The sequence below is a fragment of the Arvicanthis niloticus genome, unplaced genomic scaffold (assembly GCF_011762505.2).
Source record: "Arvicanthis niloticus isolate mArvNil1 unplaced genomic scaffold, mArvNil1.pat.X pat_scaffold_1095_arrow_ctg1, whole genome shotgun sequence".
NCBI lineage: Eukaryota > Metazoa > Chordata > Mammalia > Rodentia > Muridae > Arvicanthis > Arvicanthis niloticus.
In genome coordinates this window covers 99-17,034 of record NW_023045106.1, presented here as the reverse complement: position 1 = coordinate 17,034, position 16,936 = coordinate 99, and the positions used below count along the sequence as shown (strand labels likewise).

Here is a 16,936-nt window from a genome sequence, read left to right as displayed (position 1 = left end):
CTGGAAGTTTGGAAGCACTCATAAGAATGTTTTATAAGACCTTGTAGTGTGTCACTGAAAGCAAGCTGTGGGCCAGCTAGGTAAGCTTTCCAAAATGATACTGGCCACATCTGAACAAATTTTTTTCGAATGAAAAAAAGGTATATTGCTTTACCTAATCAAATAACTATTTCAAAAATACCATTGCTTTTGTTCATTTCTACCTGTCATGAATCAAATAGGTAATAGTGCTTTTTACACTCCAAGTAAACTTCCAAAATAATGTATGTCAGGCCAATACACTGCCAAGGAAATTATATATATTACTCATTATTATAGACTAAGTTATGAAAATTACTGTCTATGAAACCGCAGGAAAGCCAGCAATGATATTTTTATTCCCTTTCTGTTGTATTTAGGAATCAAGTGAACGCTTAGAAGCTAGTATGATATATGCAGAAAACATCTTTCTCTAACACAGTACACACACCCTAAGCTATACAGACTCTATTTTGGGTTCCCATGGGAAGGTTTAGTCCCTTTTATCCAAGTATAAAGATTTCCTGAAGTACTGTGACATCAAAATCATGGAGAGGGAGCCATGAAATTACAACAAAATGACTCAGCTAATACTTTGTTAAACCTAAGGAGTAAGTTTCAGAGTGCTTCTGGGAATTAGCAGATGAAGGACTCTGACGGCTCGGTATTTATGAAAGATGACCCTCTACTAACACAAAGCTGGAGAGCAGCTCATGTCTTTTCGTGTGCCAAAGCTTTCACCTTAATTTACAAAGGATGAGGATTTCTTTAAAAAAAGATTTAACTAATTAAAATGGCAATAAAGCTTAACAAAATTAAAAAAAAAAAACCTGAACACTCATAAAATAAAATAACTTCAAGTGACATCCAATATTATATTTTTAGTTAAATTGCTGAAAAAAGTTTGATAATTTTAGGTATCTAGAATTTAATATGGAAATATTCAGGATTTCTGAATCTGGCATAAACCATGTAAAGTACTATGGAGTTTCATTTATGAAGATATACATGACAATAAGTAATACTAGTTTAAAAACAAACACTAACTCTAAGCATCTATTTAGAATAAAGTAAAACATCTGTCCAGGAATGGTGGCACAGCCTTGTAATTCTAGCATTTAGAAGCCTGGAACAAAATACTGAGCTCACAGCCAGGCTGGGCACACAGCAAGACCCCATGGAAACAACAGCAAAAAAAAAACAAACATGAGCCCCCATCACAAAAAAAAAAATCTTTCTAAAATTCCACTAGAGTCATTTTATATTTAACATAATATCTTGAACTATTATCCAAATTAAGTTCTAAATAGGCAACATTTTTTTTTTGTAAGACACTTTTTCACAACCCAGAAACTAGAAAATGGTTTCATCACAAGTGGAAGCAGTCACTGTCACTTTTATACCACACAGTGGATGGTCACTAGTGTCTGTCTGTTCATGGTAACAGCAGTGCTTGATATGAGGGTAAAGGTCAGCATAGGATAAGTCACTGCTCCAAATGTCTAGGGGTTAACAAAGATGACAATCAGCAAACATAAAGTAGACGTTCCTGGTACTGACTGGGTAGCACAGTGCCAGCTCACAGGAGGGGTAGCAGAGCTGCCTGGGGGAAGCAGACAGCCGGCTTTATTAAGCAGTCCAGTTTAAGCCATTACATTCCCTTTGATAGACTACACAGTCCCTACAAAGAACATGACTACTAAGCTGCCACAGCTCTCTCCACCCTTGACCCTGCCATGCACTGCTAAACAGCTACTTACAGTATCTTTTAAGCAATCAAAGCTTGACCATGAACAGAATTATGGTTTTTGAAAGTATTTTTTTTTTAAATAAAAGGCTTCATGAATAGCATTGTTTTTCAAATTTCCATCAAGGAACACTATAAAATAGTTAACATTCTTAAGATGGGCTTAAATATAGAGATCTCTTCACAGTCTCCACATAGAAGAAAACAAGTTAACAGGTAAATAAAGTAGGCAAAAGAAATTTGTCACACACATCTGGGACAATCAGCCCAAACACCATCTAAACACAACAACCAAAGTACTAAGAAAGGCAGGTAACTGGAGGTTTTGCTCACAAGATCATCACAAACCACCTGCACGAGTTCTATTTATCTCAGAACTATAACTATTGTAAACATAACGAAGACCACCAAACTTAACTCAGTAAAGTCCATATTCCTATCTGTCTCCCTTTCCTAAATAAACTGAGGAACATTTGTTTATTAGTTCTAAATTATCTACCCTCAACAGGTCTTATTTATACCTAAATCTCAACTTAAAATATATATATCTTTTTTAGAAATATCTTTTCTGGAAATATACTGACTTAGTTTGATAATTCACATTTTTCATTCAAATGTTTATATCTTCTTATTGGAAAGAAATAAGTACTTGAAATAATAAAGGGTGGTTTTGATGAATTAAAAAAAAAAAACTTTTGTAACAACAACAACAAAACAGCCGCTTAATCAACAGCTGATGTGAAAAGAATGGAAAGGAAACTAGCAGGCAGACAGCAACGGAGGAACTTTCCATAAATGACAGTGGCCTTGCTTTCAAAACAGGGGGCAAAATCAGCAAAATAAATCCAATCATATTTCTAACTTAATATTTAAAGTTTTTTATTTTTTGGCAATTCTACCCTAAATATGTTAACCCAAAGTCCTCTTATAAAAAAAAATTTAAAAAATATGGATTATAGAAACTTTCTTATTTACTCGTTGAAAACCAAACACTGGATTAAATGTTGAGAAAATTAAATTATATTTGATTCTTTTGAAAGTACTATATTTTTTCTATATATTTCCTCATTTTTCATGGTTTTGTTTTGGCAGTGCTGGGGATGAACCAGGGCCTGACGCATGCTAAACAGGCCTTCTACCACTGAGCTACATCCTTACAGCAAAACCTGTAGTTAAGTGCTCTAAAAACTCATCAAAAGAAAATACAGAGGCGTAATTAAATGGTTAGCTTCTCTAATACTTGTTTCTCTGAGCTCTGGCTTTCCAGGGTAGTAACAGGTAGGACTGAGCAGCAGCTCTGAGCTCATTAACATCACTTAGGATAGAACTGAGTCTATGAGTCAAATGTCTCAACTAGTGAAGACAGTGTACCTCCTTTCCTTCCTGAGATCACCATTATTTAAATCTACTCTGTGGGAACTCTGAAACCAGGGCTGCTTCTGAACTCACTGGACAGCTCAGGATGACCCAAACTTATGATCTTCTCACTGCAGCTTCCCAAGAATTGGGATAACAAGAGCATCAAACCATGTCTGACACTGAGTGATTTTCAAAGTTTGACACAAAACTTCCTTTTAGAAATTTTTTTTTCTCAGTGAGAGATTGAATTTAGTCATTTTGATTAAACTCATAAAGAACTTATCTCAATTTTTCTATAAACCATCTTCTAAGTTTTAGTAAGTCCTTCAGAGAAAATTTTGAAAAAGAAAAATACTTTCAAGGTACATTTTAGGCACCATGTGGCCGTTTCTAGATGTCCATCCTGACACACTCTCTGAAACCCCATCACTCAAAACTTTTACTCCATGTGTTACACTTCTTTCATTCTTGGTAGCAAAGTCAGAAACTCAAGCTTTTAGCCTTTTAACTGAGAACTAATTTAAGTATATATTTTCTCTTAGTAGAATAGAAATTTTAAAGCCAATTGAGTTTTACAAAGTTGAACTCTACTGTAGAATAAAGTTCTTAACAGTTTTAATTACAAAACATAATTTCATCAGAAAAGTTACATCATACAATCATACCTCTTACATCACAGAAAAGATGCTCAAGGCCCAGGACTTCTGAGTGCATACAACTAAACGGTCAGCTAGAGAAACCATGCGTTTAAGAACAGACAAGCCAACAGAAGGAAGGGGGCTATGAAGGATAATCACCTTAAGAGAAAAAACTTTGTGCAGATGACACTGGTTCAAATGCATTCCCTTGGGGAAAAAAAATCAACTCTGTAAAGATAGCAGATGGGTTTGTTTAAATAGTAATAAATTAACGAGGGACTTTAATAACCATCACAAATTTAAAGCATGCAACCATACCACAACAAATGACAGTTTTTCCTTTGCTTATACAATACATTGTCAGAATCTGACACAGGAAAAATACAAGCTTAAAAAATCATAGGCATTGAGACTTAGCAGTATAGCATAGTGTGGGAGAAACAGATTTACGTTCAGTTCAGCAAGAAAGTCAAAGAGCTGCCGAGGGCTTACCACTGGTGGATCAACAGGTGCCGGCGGCTGCACTTGGAGATTTACCGCAACAGTCTGTGGAGGAGGAAGAGTCTGAAATGGCAACTGGACCAAAGCTTCTGCAGCAGGTAGCTCCTCTTCTGACACCAAAGCATTCTGCACCAAAACCTGGCCCTGGGATAGAATTTCAGGCTGCACTTGTAAAGACTGCATAGACTGCAAGGGCAGTGGTGGGATCTGAGCTGGAGGAGATGCCGACATCTGTGGAGGGGTTGCGATCGGGATTGGAGATGACTGTAGGGTTGAATATTGCTGGTGTGATGTTGGGGACACTATCTGCTGACCAGGGGACACCAAGGCAGACTGCTGGACAGGGCCAATGTGTACAACAGGGGATGCTGGAAGTGGAAGATGGGATGGAAGATTCAGCTGTGCTGTGGACTGTACCTGATCAGCAGTAGCCTGCTGCAAATTTGGCCCTGTTTGAAGAGCTGAAGACACAAGAGGGTGTGGCTGGATAAGTGCTTGTGGATGGATAATTATAGTAGGAGACTGACTTGGGGAATGAGGTGGGGGAGGAGACACCACTACAGACTGCTGTGCAGACTGTGCCTGATTAGGAGACACAGTTAAAGGTGGGGGATGGCTCTGAATTGGGGAGCAATGCTGTGACTGGGCATTACTGGGAGCCGGAGAAAGGCCATGGTTTGGGAGTGGGATACAGTGCTGGGATGGGGGAGGCTCTTGACTTGGACTCTGAAGGGTGATTGGCTGAATTTGCTGTTGTTGCTGTTGTAATATCAGCTGATGATGGGAAACTTTAGAAGGTGGTGAATGAAGAGGAATCTGTTGATGTTTGATTAAAGAATGAGGCTGAATTGGAGAATATGAAGCTGTGAGAGAAAAAAAATGACAATTAGTACTGATTTCAAAACAAAATAGTTTTACATAAACCTAAAGGAGGAAACTTTGCACATCAGAGTCAGTAATCACTAGCAGTCTACTGTAAGTCTTTCAGGCATGAATAATTTGAAAATTCTGTGACAACATATTTTCCCTGCAAGGCTAAAAATACTAGATGAAGTGACTATATTGTGAAATGCTGAAGGGAAAAACAACCTAACCACATATGTACAATCGCATATGTACAATCGCATATGTACAATCACATATGTGCAATCACATGTGTACAATCACATATGTGCAATCACATGTGTACAATTACATACGTAGGCCTGCATTGTTCTACTCCTCCTGTCATCAGAGCAGCTTCATTAGCTTTGAGCACTTAGGTCTATGCACTGGAGTCTGTCTCTTCTCTGCAGGAGAGGATCATCATTCAACAAGTACAGTACACATAAGGGTGACTTCAAGACCAAAGATCTCATCCTATCTATGACAAAACATGTCTCAAACTAATAGCAAAATCAGTTAACTAGAAAGCTTCCCAAGTAAGCATTTCAGCTCAGATAAAGTCTTAATTGGTTTGATCAGAAAGAAACTGTCTCACATAAAAAACTCCAATTCAGCAAAACACATGACTGAACCTTATAGTGCTCAAGCCAGTCCAATCTCAGTGAGCAATCTATTTCTCGCAGAGAAGGAAGAAATGAGATCATGCTACCTAAGTGAGGATGGTGTTTATCCCTTTCCACTCAGTGGAAATCCCAGAATGAAGGATAAGGTGACTGGTATCAGATCTCCTCCACAGAGATGCTCACAACAGTGATACCTTTAGACAGGTCACCCTCAGTTGTGAAAGGTCACCACCATGATGCCTCTTTACAGAGTAGAAGCTAATGAAACCCTACCTATCTAGAACTGGAAACTGAATGTACTGGAAGATAAACAATTGCTTCATACTGCACAAGAGTAAACCCATCTAAGCTGGGCGTGGCAGGCACACCCTTAATCCTAGCGCTGCGAAGTCGAAGGTGCACAGATTTCTGACTTAGAGGCCAGCTTGATCTAATAGCAAGTTCCAGGCCATTGAGGGCTATAAGGAAACTCCGTGTCAAAGTCTCTACCCGCCCCGCCCCCAAACAAAATAGTCATCTATATCAAATATAAAAACAGAATTTTTTAATCCTGCAATGAAAATATAAATGTTATATAACAACTTACATCATTTTATTTATATTCATCATTTTATTATTTTATTTATATTCATATTATTTTGTCATTTTATTTATATTCATATTTATATTCACCATTTTATATTCATTTAAGACAACAGCATTATATAAACTTCTAATAACTTTTTTTGTTAAACATTTTTATAGTTGATTAAAATTTAGAATTTAGAGATCAGACTGAAAAGACTTCTCAACAGTTAGGAACACTGGCTGTTCTTTCAAAGGACCCAAATTTGGCTCCCAGCACCCACACAGCTACTCATAACTACCTATAACTCCAGTCCCAGGGGATCCAGTGCCCTCTTCTGCCTTCCTCAGTTACCAGGAACATGTGAGGTACACACATACACAGCCAAAAATCATATAAAATGATTTGTTTAAAAACTATAGCAGTCCTTTAAAGAAATTAGCATCTAATTAATATCTCAAAAAGTATTTAGAAATGTCAATAGATATCTCCTAATTATTTTTAGACAGAGGACTGAGGTTACAGCTCAGTGTTAGAACAGATGCTTAGAATGCCTATGTCACAGATTCAAATCAACAACTGAAAAAAATTGGTCTAAAATTTAATCTACAAATATTTTCACATAATTCAAACTAAGACGGTCAGCCCTTTACCAATGTGGTGACAGCTCTGCTACACAGTATTCAAAAGAGAACAGTGAATGAAATCCTGCAGTTCTCTAAGTGCTCTCAAGTCTCTCATCAATACACATACAACGGCTGTGGAGGAAGTGGCTTCCTCCTTCTTTCAGATAAGGAAATAGATCTTTTTGCCTCCCTTTAAAAGACAAAGTCATAATTTAATTTATCACCTTTCCCAAACACTTTATTTTTAATTATGTGTCCATGTGTGGTGTGTGCACCTGAGTGTGAGTTACTGGGAGGCCTGAAGACGGCATCAAGAATCTCTGGAGCTGGAGCTACAGATGGCTGTGAACCATCCGCCATGGGGTCTAGGACAGATGTCTAGTCCTTGTAAGAACAATCATAATTAACTACTAATGTCTCCAACCTCATATGGATCATGCTCCTGAACACAGGTAATGCATCCACTAGAATAAACGTTTTGTGATCTAGTAGGTAATCAATCTGGTATTTTAGTAAAGTAAAAGTCTATTATTCATCTAAATTAAAATCTTCTCAGATCAAAGTCAGAGTGCAGGGACAATCCTAAAATAGAGGACAAGGATTGTGAACGAGGAAAGCTGACCATGTCTAGAAAGCTGTGCTTTACTGGTGACTTTCTCCAACTTTAATGAACACTTTATTATTGACAGAGTGGCCTAATACTTAAAAGATAATGACTGACATAATTGCTCATTATTTACAATAATATATCATTTTATTCAGTAATTACTACAACTCCATGAAGTATACATGGTACTAAACTAATCCAATATTTGCCAGATTAACTAAAATCACATATCAAGTCCTGAGTCCAGGGCTATATTGTAAACTGTTTATTCCCCTTTCCCCAAATTCACATGTTGAAACCAAACCCACAAAGTGGCAATATTTAGAGATGGAGAGGCCAGGAAATTAAGGTCACAAGAGATCCTGGGAGTAAGGCCGTAACACAGCAGAGATTTGTATACCAATAAAAAGAGATCCAGGGCTGACAATGTGACTCAACAGGTAAAGCCACTTGCTGCCAACCCTGATGACCTGGTTCAATCCCTGGGACCCACACAGCAGAAGGCAAGATCCACTCCTACATGTTGTCCTCTGACCTCGACATGCACTCTGAAATGCTTGTGCTGCCTACACTACCCTACATACAAAATAAGCAAGTAACCCCCAAACAAAGTTTATACAGAAGTAGCAGAGAGACCCCCCTCAACACTGTACACTCACAGGAAAGTCCATGTGAGGACAAAGAAGTGACAAGGCAAAAAGACACTCTAGTTCAGACTTTGACCTGGGACCTCCAGGGTACCTAGATAAACCAATAGAGGACTTTTTCACTAAATGTTGAATTACTGTCTAAACGGGAAAAAAAAAGATTAAAAAAAAAAGACAAAAAAGCACTCTTAAAAACTGCTTAAATGTGAACTTTTACATATATATATATATTTTTGATGCTACCCACATCCACTTGGGTCTTCCTTTTTTTTTTTATTGAATATTTTATTTACATTTCAGATGTTATCCCCTTACTCCATTACCCCCGACCCCGGCACAGGAAACCCCTATCCCCTCCTCCCTCCTCCTGCTTCTATGAGGATGTACCCCTACCTAACCCACAATCCCACCTCCCCACCCTCAAGTTCCCCCACACTCAGCATCGAGCCTTCATGGGACCAAGGATCTCCTCTCTCACTTTTGCAAAACAAGGCCATTCTCCCCTACATATACAGCTGGACTCATGTGTCCCTCCCTATGTGCTCCCAGGCTGGTAGTTTAGACCCTGGGAGCTCTAGTTGGTTGTTATTGTTGCTCTCCTCATGGGGCTGCAAACCCTTTCAGCTCCTCCAGCTCCTTCTAATTCCTCCATTGGAAGCCCCTTGATCAGTTCAATGGTTAGCTGTGAGCATCCACCTCTGAATATGTCAGACTCGGGCAGACCTCTGAGGAGGCAGCTATATCAGGCTCCTGTCAGCATGCACTTCCTGGCATCCACACCAGCGACTACCTTTGGTGACTGCACATGGGATGGATACCCAGGTGGAATGGTCTCCAGTCTGCCCCTCCTTCAGTTTCTGTCCCACACTTGTCTCCATATTTGCTCCCTTGAGTATTTTGTTACTCCTTCTAAGAAGACCAAAGCACCTACACTTTGGTCTTCCTTCTTCATGAGCTTCATGTGGTCTGTGAGTTGAATCTTGGCTATTTCAAGCTTCTGGGCTAGTAACCAATTATCAGTGAGTGAATACCATGTATGTTCTTTTGTGATTGGGTTACCACACTCAGGATATTTTCTAGTTCCATCCATGTGCCTAAGAATTTCTCAAATTCAGTGTTTTTAATAGCTGAGTAATACTCCATTCTGTAAATGTACCACATTTTCTGTATTCATTCCTCTGCTGAAAGACATCTGGGTTCTTTCCAGCTTCTGACTATTATAAATAAGGCTGCTATGAACATAGAGGGGCATTTGTCCTTGTTATATGTTGGAGCATCTTCTGGGTATATGCCCAGGAGTGGTATAGCTGGGTCCTTAGGTAATGCTATGTCCAGTTTTCTAAGGAACCAACAGACTGATTTCCAGAGTGGTGGTACCAGCTTGCAATCCCACCAACAATGGAGGAGTGTTCCTCTTTCTCCATATTCTTACCAGTATCTATTATCATCTGAGTTTTTGATCTTAGCCATTCTGACTGGTGTGAGATGGTATCTCAGGGTTGTTTTGATTTGCATTTCCCCAATGACTAAGAATATTGAACATTTCTTTAGGTGCTTCTCGGCCATTCAAGTTTCCTCAGTTAAGAATTCTTTGTTTAGCTCTGTACCCCATTTTTAATAGGATTATTTGATTGTCTGAAGTCTAATTTCTTCAGTTCTTTGTATATATTGGATATTAGCCCTCTATCGGATGTAGGACTGGTAAAGATCTTTTCCCAATCTGTTGGTTGTCGTTTTGTCCTATTGACAGTGTCCTTTGCCTTATAGAAGTTTTGCAATTTTATGAGGTCCCATTTGTCAATTCTTGATCTTAGAGCATAAGCCATTGGTGTTCTGTTCAGGAACTTTTCCCTGTGCTCAGGTATTCAAGGGTGTTCCCCACCGTCTCTTCTATTAGTTTCAGTGTATCTGGTTTTATGTGAAGGCCCTTTAACCACCTGGACTTGACCTTTGTACTAGGAGATAAGAATGGATTGATTTGCATTGTTCTATTTGCTGACCTCCAGTTGAACCAGCACTATTTGTTGAAAATGCTGTCCTTTTCCCACTGGACAGTTTTAGCTCCTTTGTCAAAGATCAAATGATCATAGGTGTGTGAGTACATTTCTGGATCTTCGATTCTATTCCATTGATCAACTTGCCTGTCTCTATACCAATACCATGCAGTTTTTATCACTATTGGTCTGAATTACAGCTTGAGGTCAGGGATAGTGATTCCTCTAGAAGTTTTTATTGTTGAGAATAGTTCTAGCTATCCTAGAATTTTTGTTATGCCAAATGAATTTGCAAATTGCTCTTTCTATCTCTATGAAGAATTGATTAAGAATTTTGATGGGGACTACATTGAATTTGTACATTGCTTTTGGCAAGATGGTCATTTTTACTATATTAATCCTGCCAATCCACAAGCATGGGAGATCTTTCCATCTTCTAAGATCTTCTTTGATTTCTTTCTTCAGAGACTTGAAGTTCTTGTCATACAGATCTTTCACTTGCTTGGTTAGATTCACTCCAAGGTATTTTATATTATTTGTGACTATTGTGAGGGGTGTCATCTCAATTTCTTTCTCAGGCTGTTTATCCTTCAAGTAAAATAAGGCTACTGATTTGTTTGAGTTGATTTTATATCCAGCCATTTTACTGAAGTTGTTGATCAGGTTTAGGAGTTCTCTGGTGGAAGTTTTAGGGTCACTTAAGTATACTATCCTATCATCTGCAAATAGTGAAATTTTGACTTCTTCCTTTCGTATTTGTATCACTTTGACTTCCTTTTGTTGTTTAATTGCTGTGGCTAGGACTTTCAGTACTATATTGAATAGATAGGGTGAGAGTGGGCAGCCTTGTCTAGTCCCTGATCTTAGTGGGATTGCCTCAAGTTTCTCTCCATTTAGTTTGATGTTGGCTACTGGCTTGCTGTATATTGCATTTACTATGTTTAGGTATGGGCCTTGAATTCCTGATCTTTCCAAGACTTTTAACATAAAGGGATGTTGAATTTTGTCAAATGCTTTCTCAGCATCTAGTGAGAGGATCATGTAGTTTTTTCCTTTGAGTTTGTTTATATAGTGAATTACATTGATGGATTTGCAAATACTGAACCATCCCTGCATTCCTGGGATAAAGCCTACTTGGTAACAATGGATGACTGTTTTGATGTGTTCTTGGATTCGGTCTGCAAGTATTTTATTGAGTATTTTTGCATCAATATTCGTAAGAGAGACTGGTCTGAAGTTTTCTCTCCTTGTTGGGTCTTTGTGAGGTTTAGGTATGAGTGTAATTTTGGCTACATAGAAAAAATTGGGTATTGTTCCTTCTGTTTCTATTTTCTGAAATAGTTTGAAGAGCACTGGTATTAGGTCTCTTCTTCCTTGAAGGTCTGATAGAATTCTGCACTAAACCATCTGGTCCTGGGCTTTTTTTGATGGGGAGACTTTTAATGACTGTTGCTATTTCTTCTGGGATTATGGGACTATTTAGATGGTTTATCTGCTCCTGATTTAACTTTGGTACCTGGTATCTGTCTAGAAAATTGTCCATTTCATCCAGATTTTCCAATTTTGTTGAGTATAGGCCTTTGAAATATAGGATCTGATTATTTTTTTTTTAATTTCCTCAGTTTCTGCTGTTATGTCTCCCTTTTCAGTTCTGATTTTATCAATTTGGATACTGTCTCTGTGCCCTCTGGTTAGTCTGGCTAAGGGTTTTCTATCTTGTTGATTTTCTCAAAGAACCACCTCCTGGTTTTGTTGATATTTTCTATAGTTCTTTTTGTTTCTACTTGGTTGATTTCATCCCTGAGTTTATTATTTCCTGCCTTCTACTCCTCTTGGGTGTATTTGCTTCTTTTTTGTTCTAAAGCTTTCTCAAGTGTGCTGTCAAGTTGTTAGTGTATGCTCTTTCCTTTTCTTTTCTTTTGTAGGCACTTAGAGCTATGAGTTTTCTTCTTAGCACTGCTTTCATTGTGTCCACAAGTTTTGGTATGTTGTGTCCTCATTTTCATTAAATTCTACAAAGTCTTTAATTTCTTTCTATCTTCATTTTTTTCCTTGACCAAGTCATCATTGAGTAGAGCGTTGTTCAGTTTCCACATGTATGCGGGCTTTCCACATACATTGTTTTTGTTATTATTGAAGACCAGCCTTAGTCCATGGTGATCTGATAGGATGCAAGGGATTATTTCAATATATTTGTATCTGTTGAGGCTTGTTTTGTGACCAATTATATGGTCTATTTTGGAGAAGGTACCATGAGGTGCTGAGAAAAGAGTGTATTCTTTTGTTTAGGATGAAATGTACTGTAGATATCTGTTAAATCCATTTGGTTCATAACTTCTGTTAATTTCACTGTGTCTCTGTTTAGTTTCTGTTTCATGATCTGTCCATTGGTGAGAGTGGGGTGTTGAAATCCCCACTATTATTGTCTGAGGTGCAATGTGTGCTTTGAGCTTTAGCAAAGTTTCTTTTATGTATGTGAGTGCCCCTGCATTTGGAGCATAGATGTTCAGAATTGAGAGTTCATGTTGGTAAGATTTTCCTTTGATGAGTATGAAGTGTCCTTCCTTATCGTTTTTGATTACTTTGGCTTGAAAGTTGATTTTATTTGATATTAGAATGGCTACTCCAGCTTGTTTCTTGAGACCATTTGCTTGGAAAATTGTTTTCCATCCTTTTACTCTGAGGTAGTGTCTGCCTTTGTCACTGAGGTGTGTTTCCTGCATGCAGCAAAATTCTGGGTCCTGTTTATGTATCCAGTCTGATAGTCTATGTCTTTTTATTGGAGAATTGAGTCCATGATATTAAGAGATATTAAAAAAATGATTTTTGCTTCCTGTTATTTTTGTTTAGAGGTAGAAATATGTTTGTGTAGCTATCTCCTTTTGGGTTTATTGGAAGATTACTTTCTTGCTTTTTCTAGGTGTAGTTTCTCTCCTCATGTTGGAGTTTCCCATCAATATCCTTTGAAGTGCTGGATTTTGTGGAAGATAGTGTGTAAATCTGGTTTTGTCATGGAATATCTTGGTTTCTCCATCTATAGTGACCGACAGTTTTGCTGGTATAGTAGTCTGGGCTGGCATTTGTGTTCTCTCAGGGTATGATAATGATATCAGTCCAGGATGTTCTGGCTTTTATAGTCTCTGGTGATAAGGCTGGTGTAATTTGTTGTTTTTTGTTTGTTTTGTTTTGTTTTTGTTTGTTTTGGTTTTTTGGTTTTTGGTTTTGGTTTTTGGAGACAAGGTTTCCAGGACCTTGGCTGTCCTGGAACTTACTCTGTAATCCAGGCTGTCCTCCAACTCAAAAAATCCACATGCCTCTGCCTCCCAAGTGCTGGGATTAAAGTTGTGCACCACCACAGCCTGGTGGCTGGTGTAATTCTTATAGTCTGCCTTTCTATGTTACTTGACCTTTTTCCCTTACTGCTTTTAGTATTTTTTCTTTGTTTTGTGCATTTGATGTTTTGATATTATGTGACGGGAGGTATTTCTTTTCTGGTCTAGTCTATTTCTTTTCTGGTCTAGTCTATTTGGAGTTCTGTAGGCTTCTTATATGCTTACGGACATCTTTTCTTTAGGTTAGAACAGTTTTCCTCTATAATTTTGTTGAAGATATTTACTGGCACTTTAAGCTGGGAGTCTTCACCCTCATCTATGCCTATCATCCTGAGGTTTGTCTTCTCATTGTGTCCTGCATTTCCTGAATGTTTTGGTTAGGAGCTTTTGGCATTTTGTATTTTCTTTGACAACTGTGTCTGTGTTTTCCATAGTATCTTCTGCACATGAGATTCTGTCTTCTATGTCTTATATTCTGTTGGTGATGCTTGCATCTATGACTCCTGATCTCTTTCCTAGGTTTTCTATCTCCAGGGTAGTCTCCCTTTGAGATTTCTTTATTGTTTCTACTTCCATTTTTAGATCCTGGATGGTTTTTGTTTAATTCCTTCACCTGTTTGTTTGTGTTTTCTTGCAATTCTTTAAGGGATTTTTATGTTTCCTCTTTAAGGGCTTCTACCCGTTTACCTGCGTTCTCCTGTATTTCTTTAAGGGAGTTATTTATGTCCTTCTTAAAGTCCTCTATCATCATCATGAGAAGTGATTTTAATTCTGAATTCTGCTTTTCCGGTGTGATGTGTGTCCAGGACTTGCTATGGTGGGAACTGGATTCTGATGATGCCAAGTAACTTTGTTTCTGTTGCTTATGTTCTAGTGCTTGCCTTTCACCATCTGGTCAACTCTAATGCTACCTACACTCACTGTCTCTGGCTGGAGCCTGTCTTTCCAGTTATCTTACTTATGTCAGAACTCTTCAGGGTCCAGATGTCTCTGTGATCCTATGATCCTGAGCTCCTGAGTGGAAGAGCTCCTGGGACTCAGGCCACCTCTGGAATCCTGAAATCCTGCTGCTCTGAGTGTAGTGGCTCCTCTAGAATGGCTCAGGATATAGTGTCTTCACAGGAACAGACCAGCTAGGTGTGCTGCCCCAGCCAAAAGGACCAAGTGAGGGCAGAAGGGAGTGGTATTCTGGAGAGGCAGGGTTTGGGTAACTGAAGGATCCTGGCACCCCAGTTACCTTTATATATTAAAAAACAAACTATCAGAATTATCAGTTGGGCTGATATCAGAGGATGAGACCGAAGATCTGTCATGAGTTCAAGACCAGCCTGAGCTACTTCTAAATAAATAAATAAATAAATAGAATTACTAACAAGAAAGGCTTCTACTCTTAAGGACAAATGGTAAAGAAAATCAAGTGATTTTTACACCCTAAAAATACATGCAAGAAAACAGTAACCATGTCTACTATAGTAACTATTAGGCAACTATATTAGAATACAAATAGAGGGTTTAGTCTTTTTCTCTATTTAAAATGACTGTTGGCATAGTTTCTAGCTAAAGAAAAAAATAAGATGGCAGGTCTCACTAGAAACTATACCCTCAAGTACCCAGTCACTTCAGGCTGAGGAGGCCATGGTACTCCCCACTGGCTCTCACAGTCCTTTTGATGTTACTTTGAGGCTGACAATACTCCAGACAATGCTCTGCAAAACCCAATTATCTGGTCATAGAGACAACACAGACAGGACATAGAGATTTATAAAAATGAAAACACATCTATTACAGCATGAAGGATTTGTTAGCAAAGTTTATCGTACATATCTAAGATTTAAGCACTGTGATAACTAAATAACGCTAATGGGAATCACTGTGTGATAATTTCTAAAGTGTAAGTGTGGAAAACTGAGTGGCTGATTCACCAAATACATAGCTGCCTACCTTCACAGACACAATGAGTATAAAGCACAACTTAGTGCTATCAAAACTAAAAGGTGAAGCTGAAAGAAGATTATGACATAATCAAGTAGTGTGCTAAAAATCAATGCTATCACAGCAGAAATGCTCAAATCACTACTGGACCACCTGCAAGAAATTTGCTATCTAGTAAGGAAGCTTGAGTTCAGGAGCATATAACAAGGCCTGTTGTGAAAGTTCAGAGTCAGGACACATTCAACTTAGAGAAATCAGACGATTGAGATTTGGTGAAAGAAAGAACACTGACAATAATAACACAGAAATATGAAAGAAGTTAAAGCGATATAACTCCATATTAGAACACTTGTGTAGAATGCATGTGAGACTCTAGATTCAATCCCAGTACCAAACACAGAGAGTCTAGATGGGGAAAGAAGTAGATTTCAACAGTATAGAACAAAAAACAGGGACCTGCCTCTAGAAAGCCCAAGGTTTTGACTTTATGAACTAGGAAGCAGGGTTACCTGCAGAAGAGACCATAATAGCCTGGTAAGAGTGGAAAGATGAAGTCCCACACTGGTGGTGGTGGTAGATGAGGGGTTGAAAATCATGTCCTTATTTGCAAAATCTTTTGTTTTGAAAAGTAACAAATTATTCCTACTAATGACTTACACAAAATACACTTAATTTTTTTCTAAAAACTTTTTAAAAATGTTCTACTAAAGCTAAGACATACTTTTTTAAGAGCTAAAAGGTTTTACTGACTTAGGGAGACCAGCACAACATAAAGATGTTAGTCAAGTGGCAAGTAACAGCAATGGCAGACCATCTTCTCAGCTGTCATAATCTGTTTTTAGCTACTAGGCATTCTTCGTGTTGTTCTCAAGCTACTCAATGAGGTCTTCTTTAGCTGACAAACCTCTCGTTTTTTAAAGTGCTTCAACAGTGTCAGTCTTACTCGGTAGCAGACACCCTTTGCTATGAGACAGCTCCTTTCCAAGACCATTTACCCACCTGGTGCTATTAACTGGTGAATGCTTGATGTCCGTGTGACGCTGTGCTCCGAGATTCCAGACCTGGGCTTCCTCCCTTCTTGCTCTCTGGAGAAGGTCTCGTTGGCTGATTTTAGAACTGGTCACTGTTGTTTTATTATGGCAATTGTCAAGGACTGGGTTTTGACCAGTGCTTTTTGGTGGGCCATTCTGTGAGCTAGATAAGACACCCAGCTTCTGGCTGCGTAATGTTAAATTCTGAACCTAAGAACCACATAACAAAATAAAGATAAAAACAGATGGCTTTAGCTCATATGGGAAACATTATAACAATTACAGCAATGACTATTATGCCTCTTACACAAGGAGAGCCAAGCTCCTTCGACAACTCACTGATCCCTAGGGAAAGGAGAGCTGCCCATCTAATGAGCATCTTAAATGTTATGTGGCAGGTTTAAAAAGTCCTAAGGGCAGGTATGGGCCGG

At 38.4% G+C, this 16,936-nt stretch overlaps 1 protein-coding gene across 1 annotated transcript in view; it reads right to left on the bottom strand.

The window, feature by feature from the left end:
- Positions 1–16,715, bottom strand: part of LOC117701448 (polyhomeotic-like protein 3) — a gene marked incomplete at its 5' end in the record, with an annotated part of 33,575 nt that extends 16,860 nt beyond the window's left edge. The window contains 4 exon segments of the mRNA XM_034493135.2: positions 4,255–5,126; positions 16,474–16,515; positions 16,518–16,571; positions 16,574–16,715. Of these exon segments, the coding sequence (XP_034349026.2) occupies positions 4,255–5,126; positions 16,474–16,515; positions 16,518–16,571; positions 16,574–16,715 (1,110 nt within the window).
- Between the last annotated feature and the right edge of the window lie 221 nt (positions 16,716–16,936).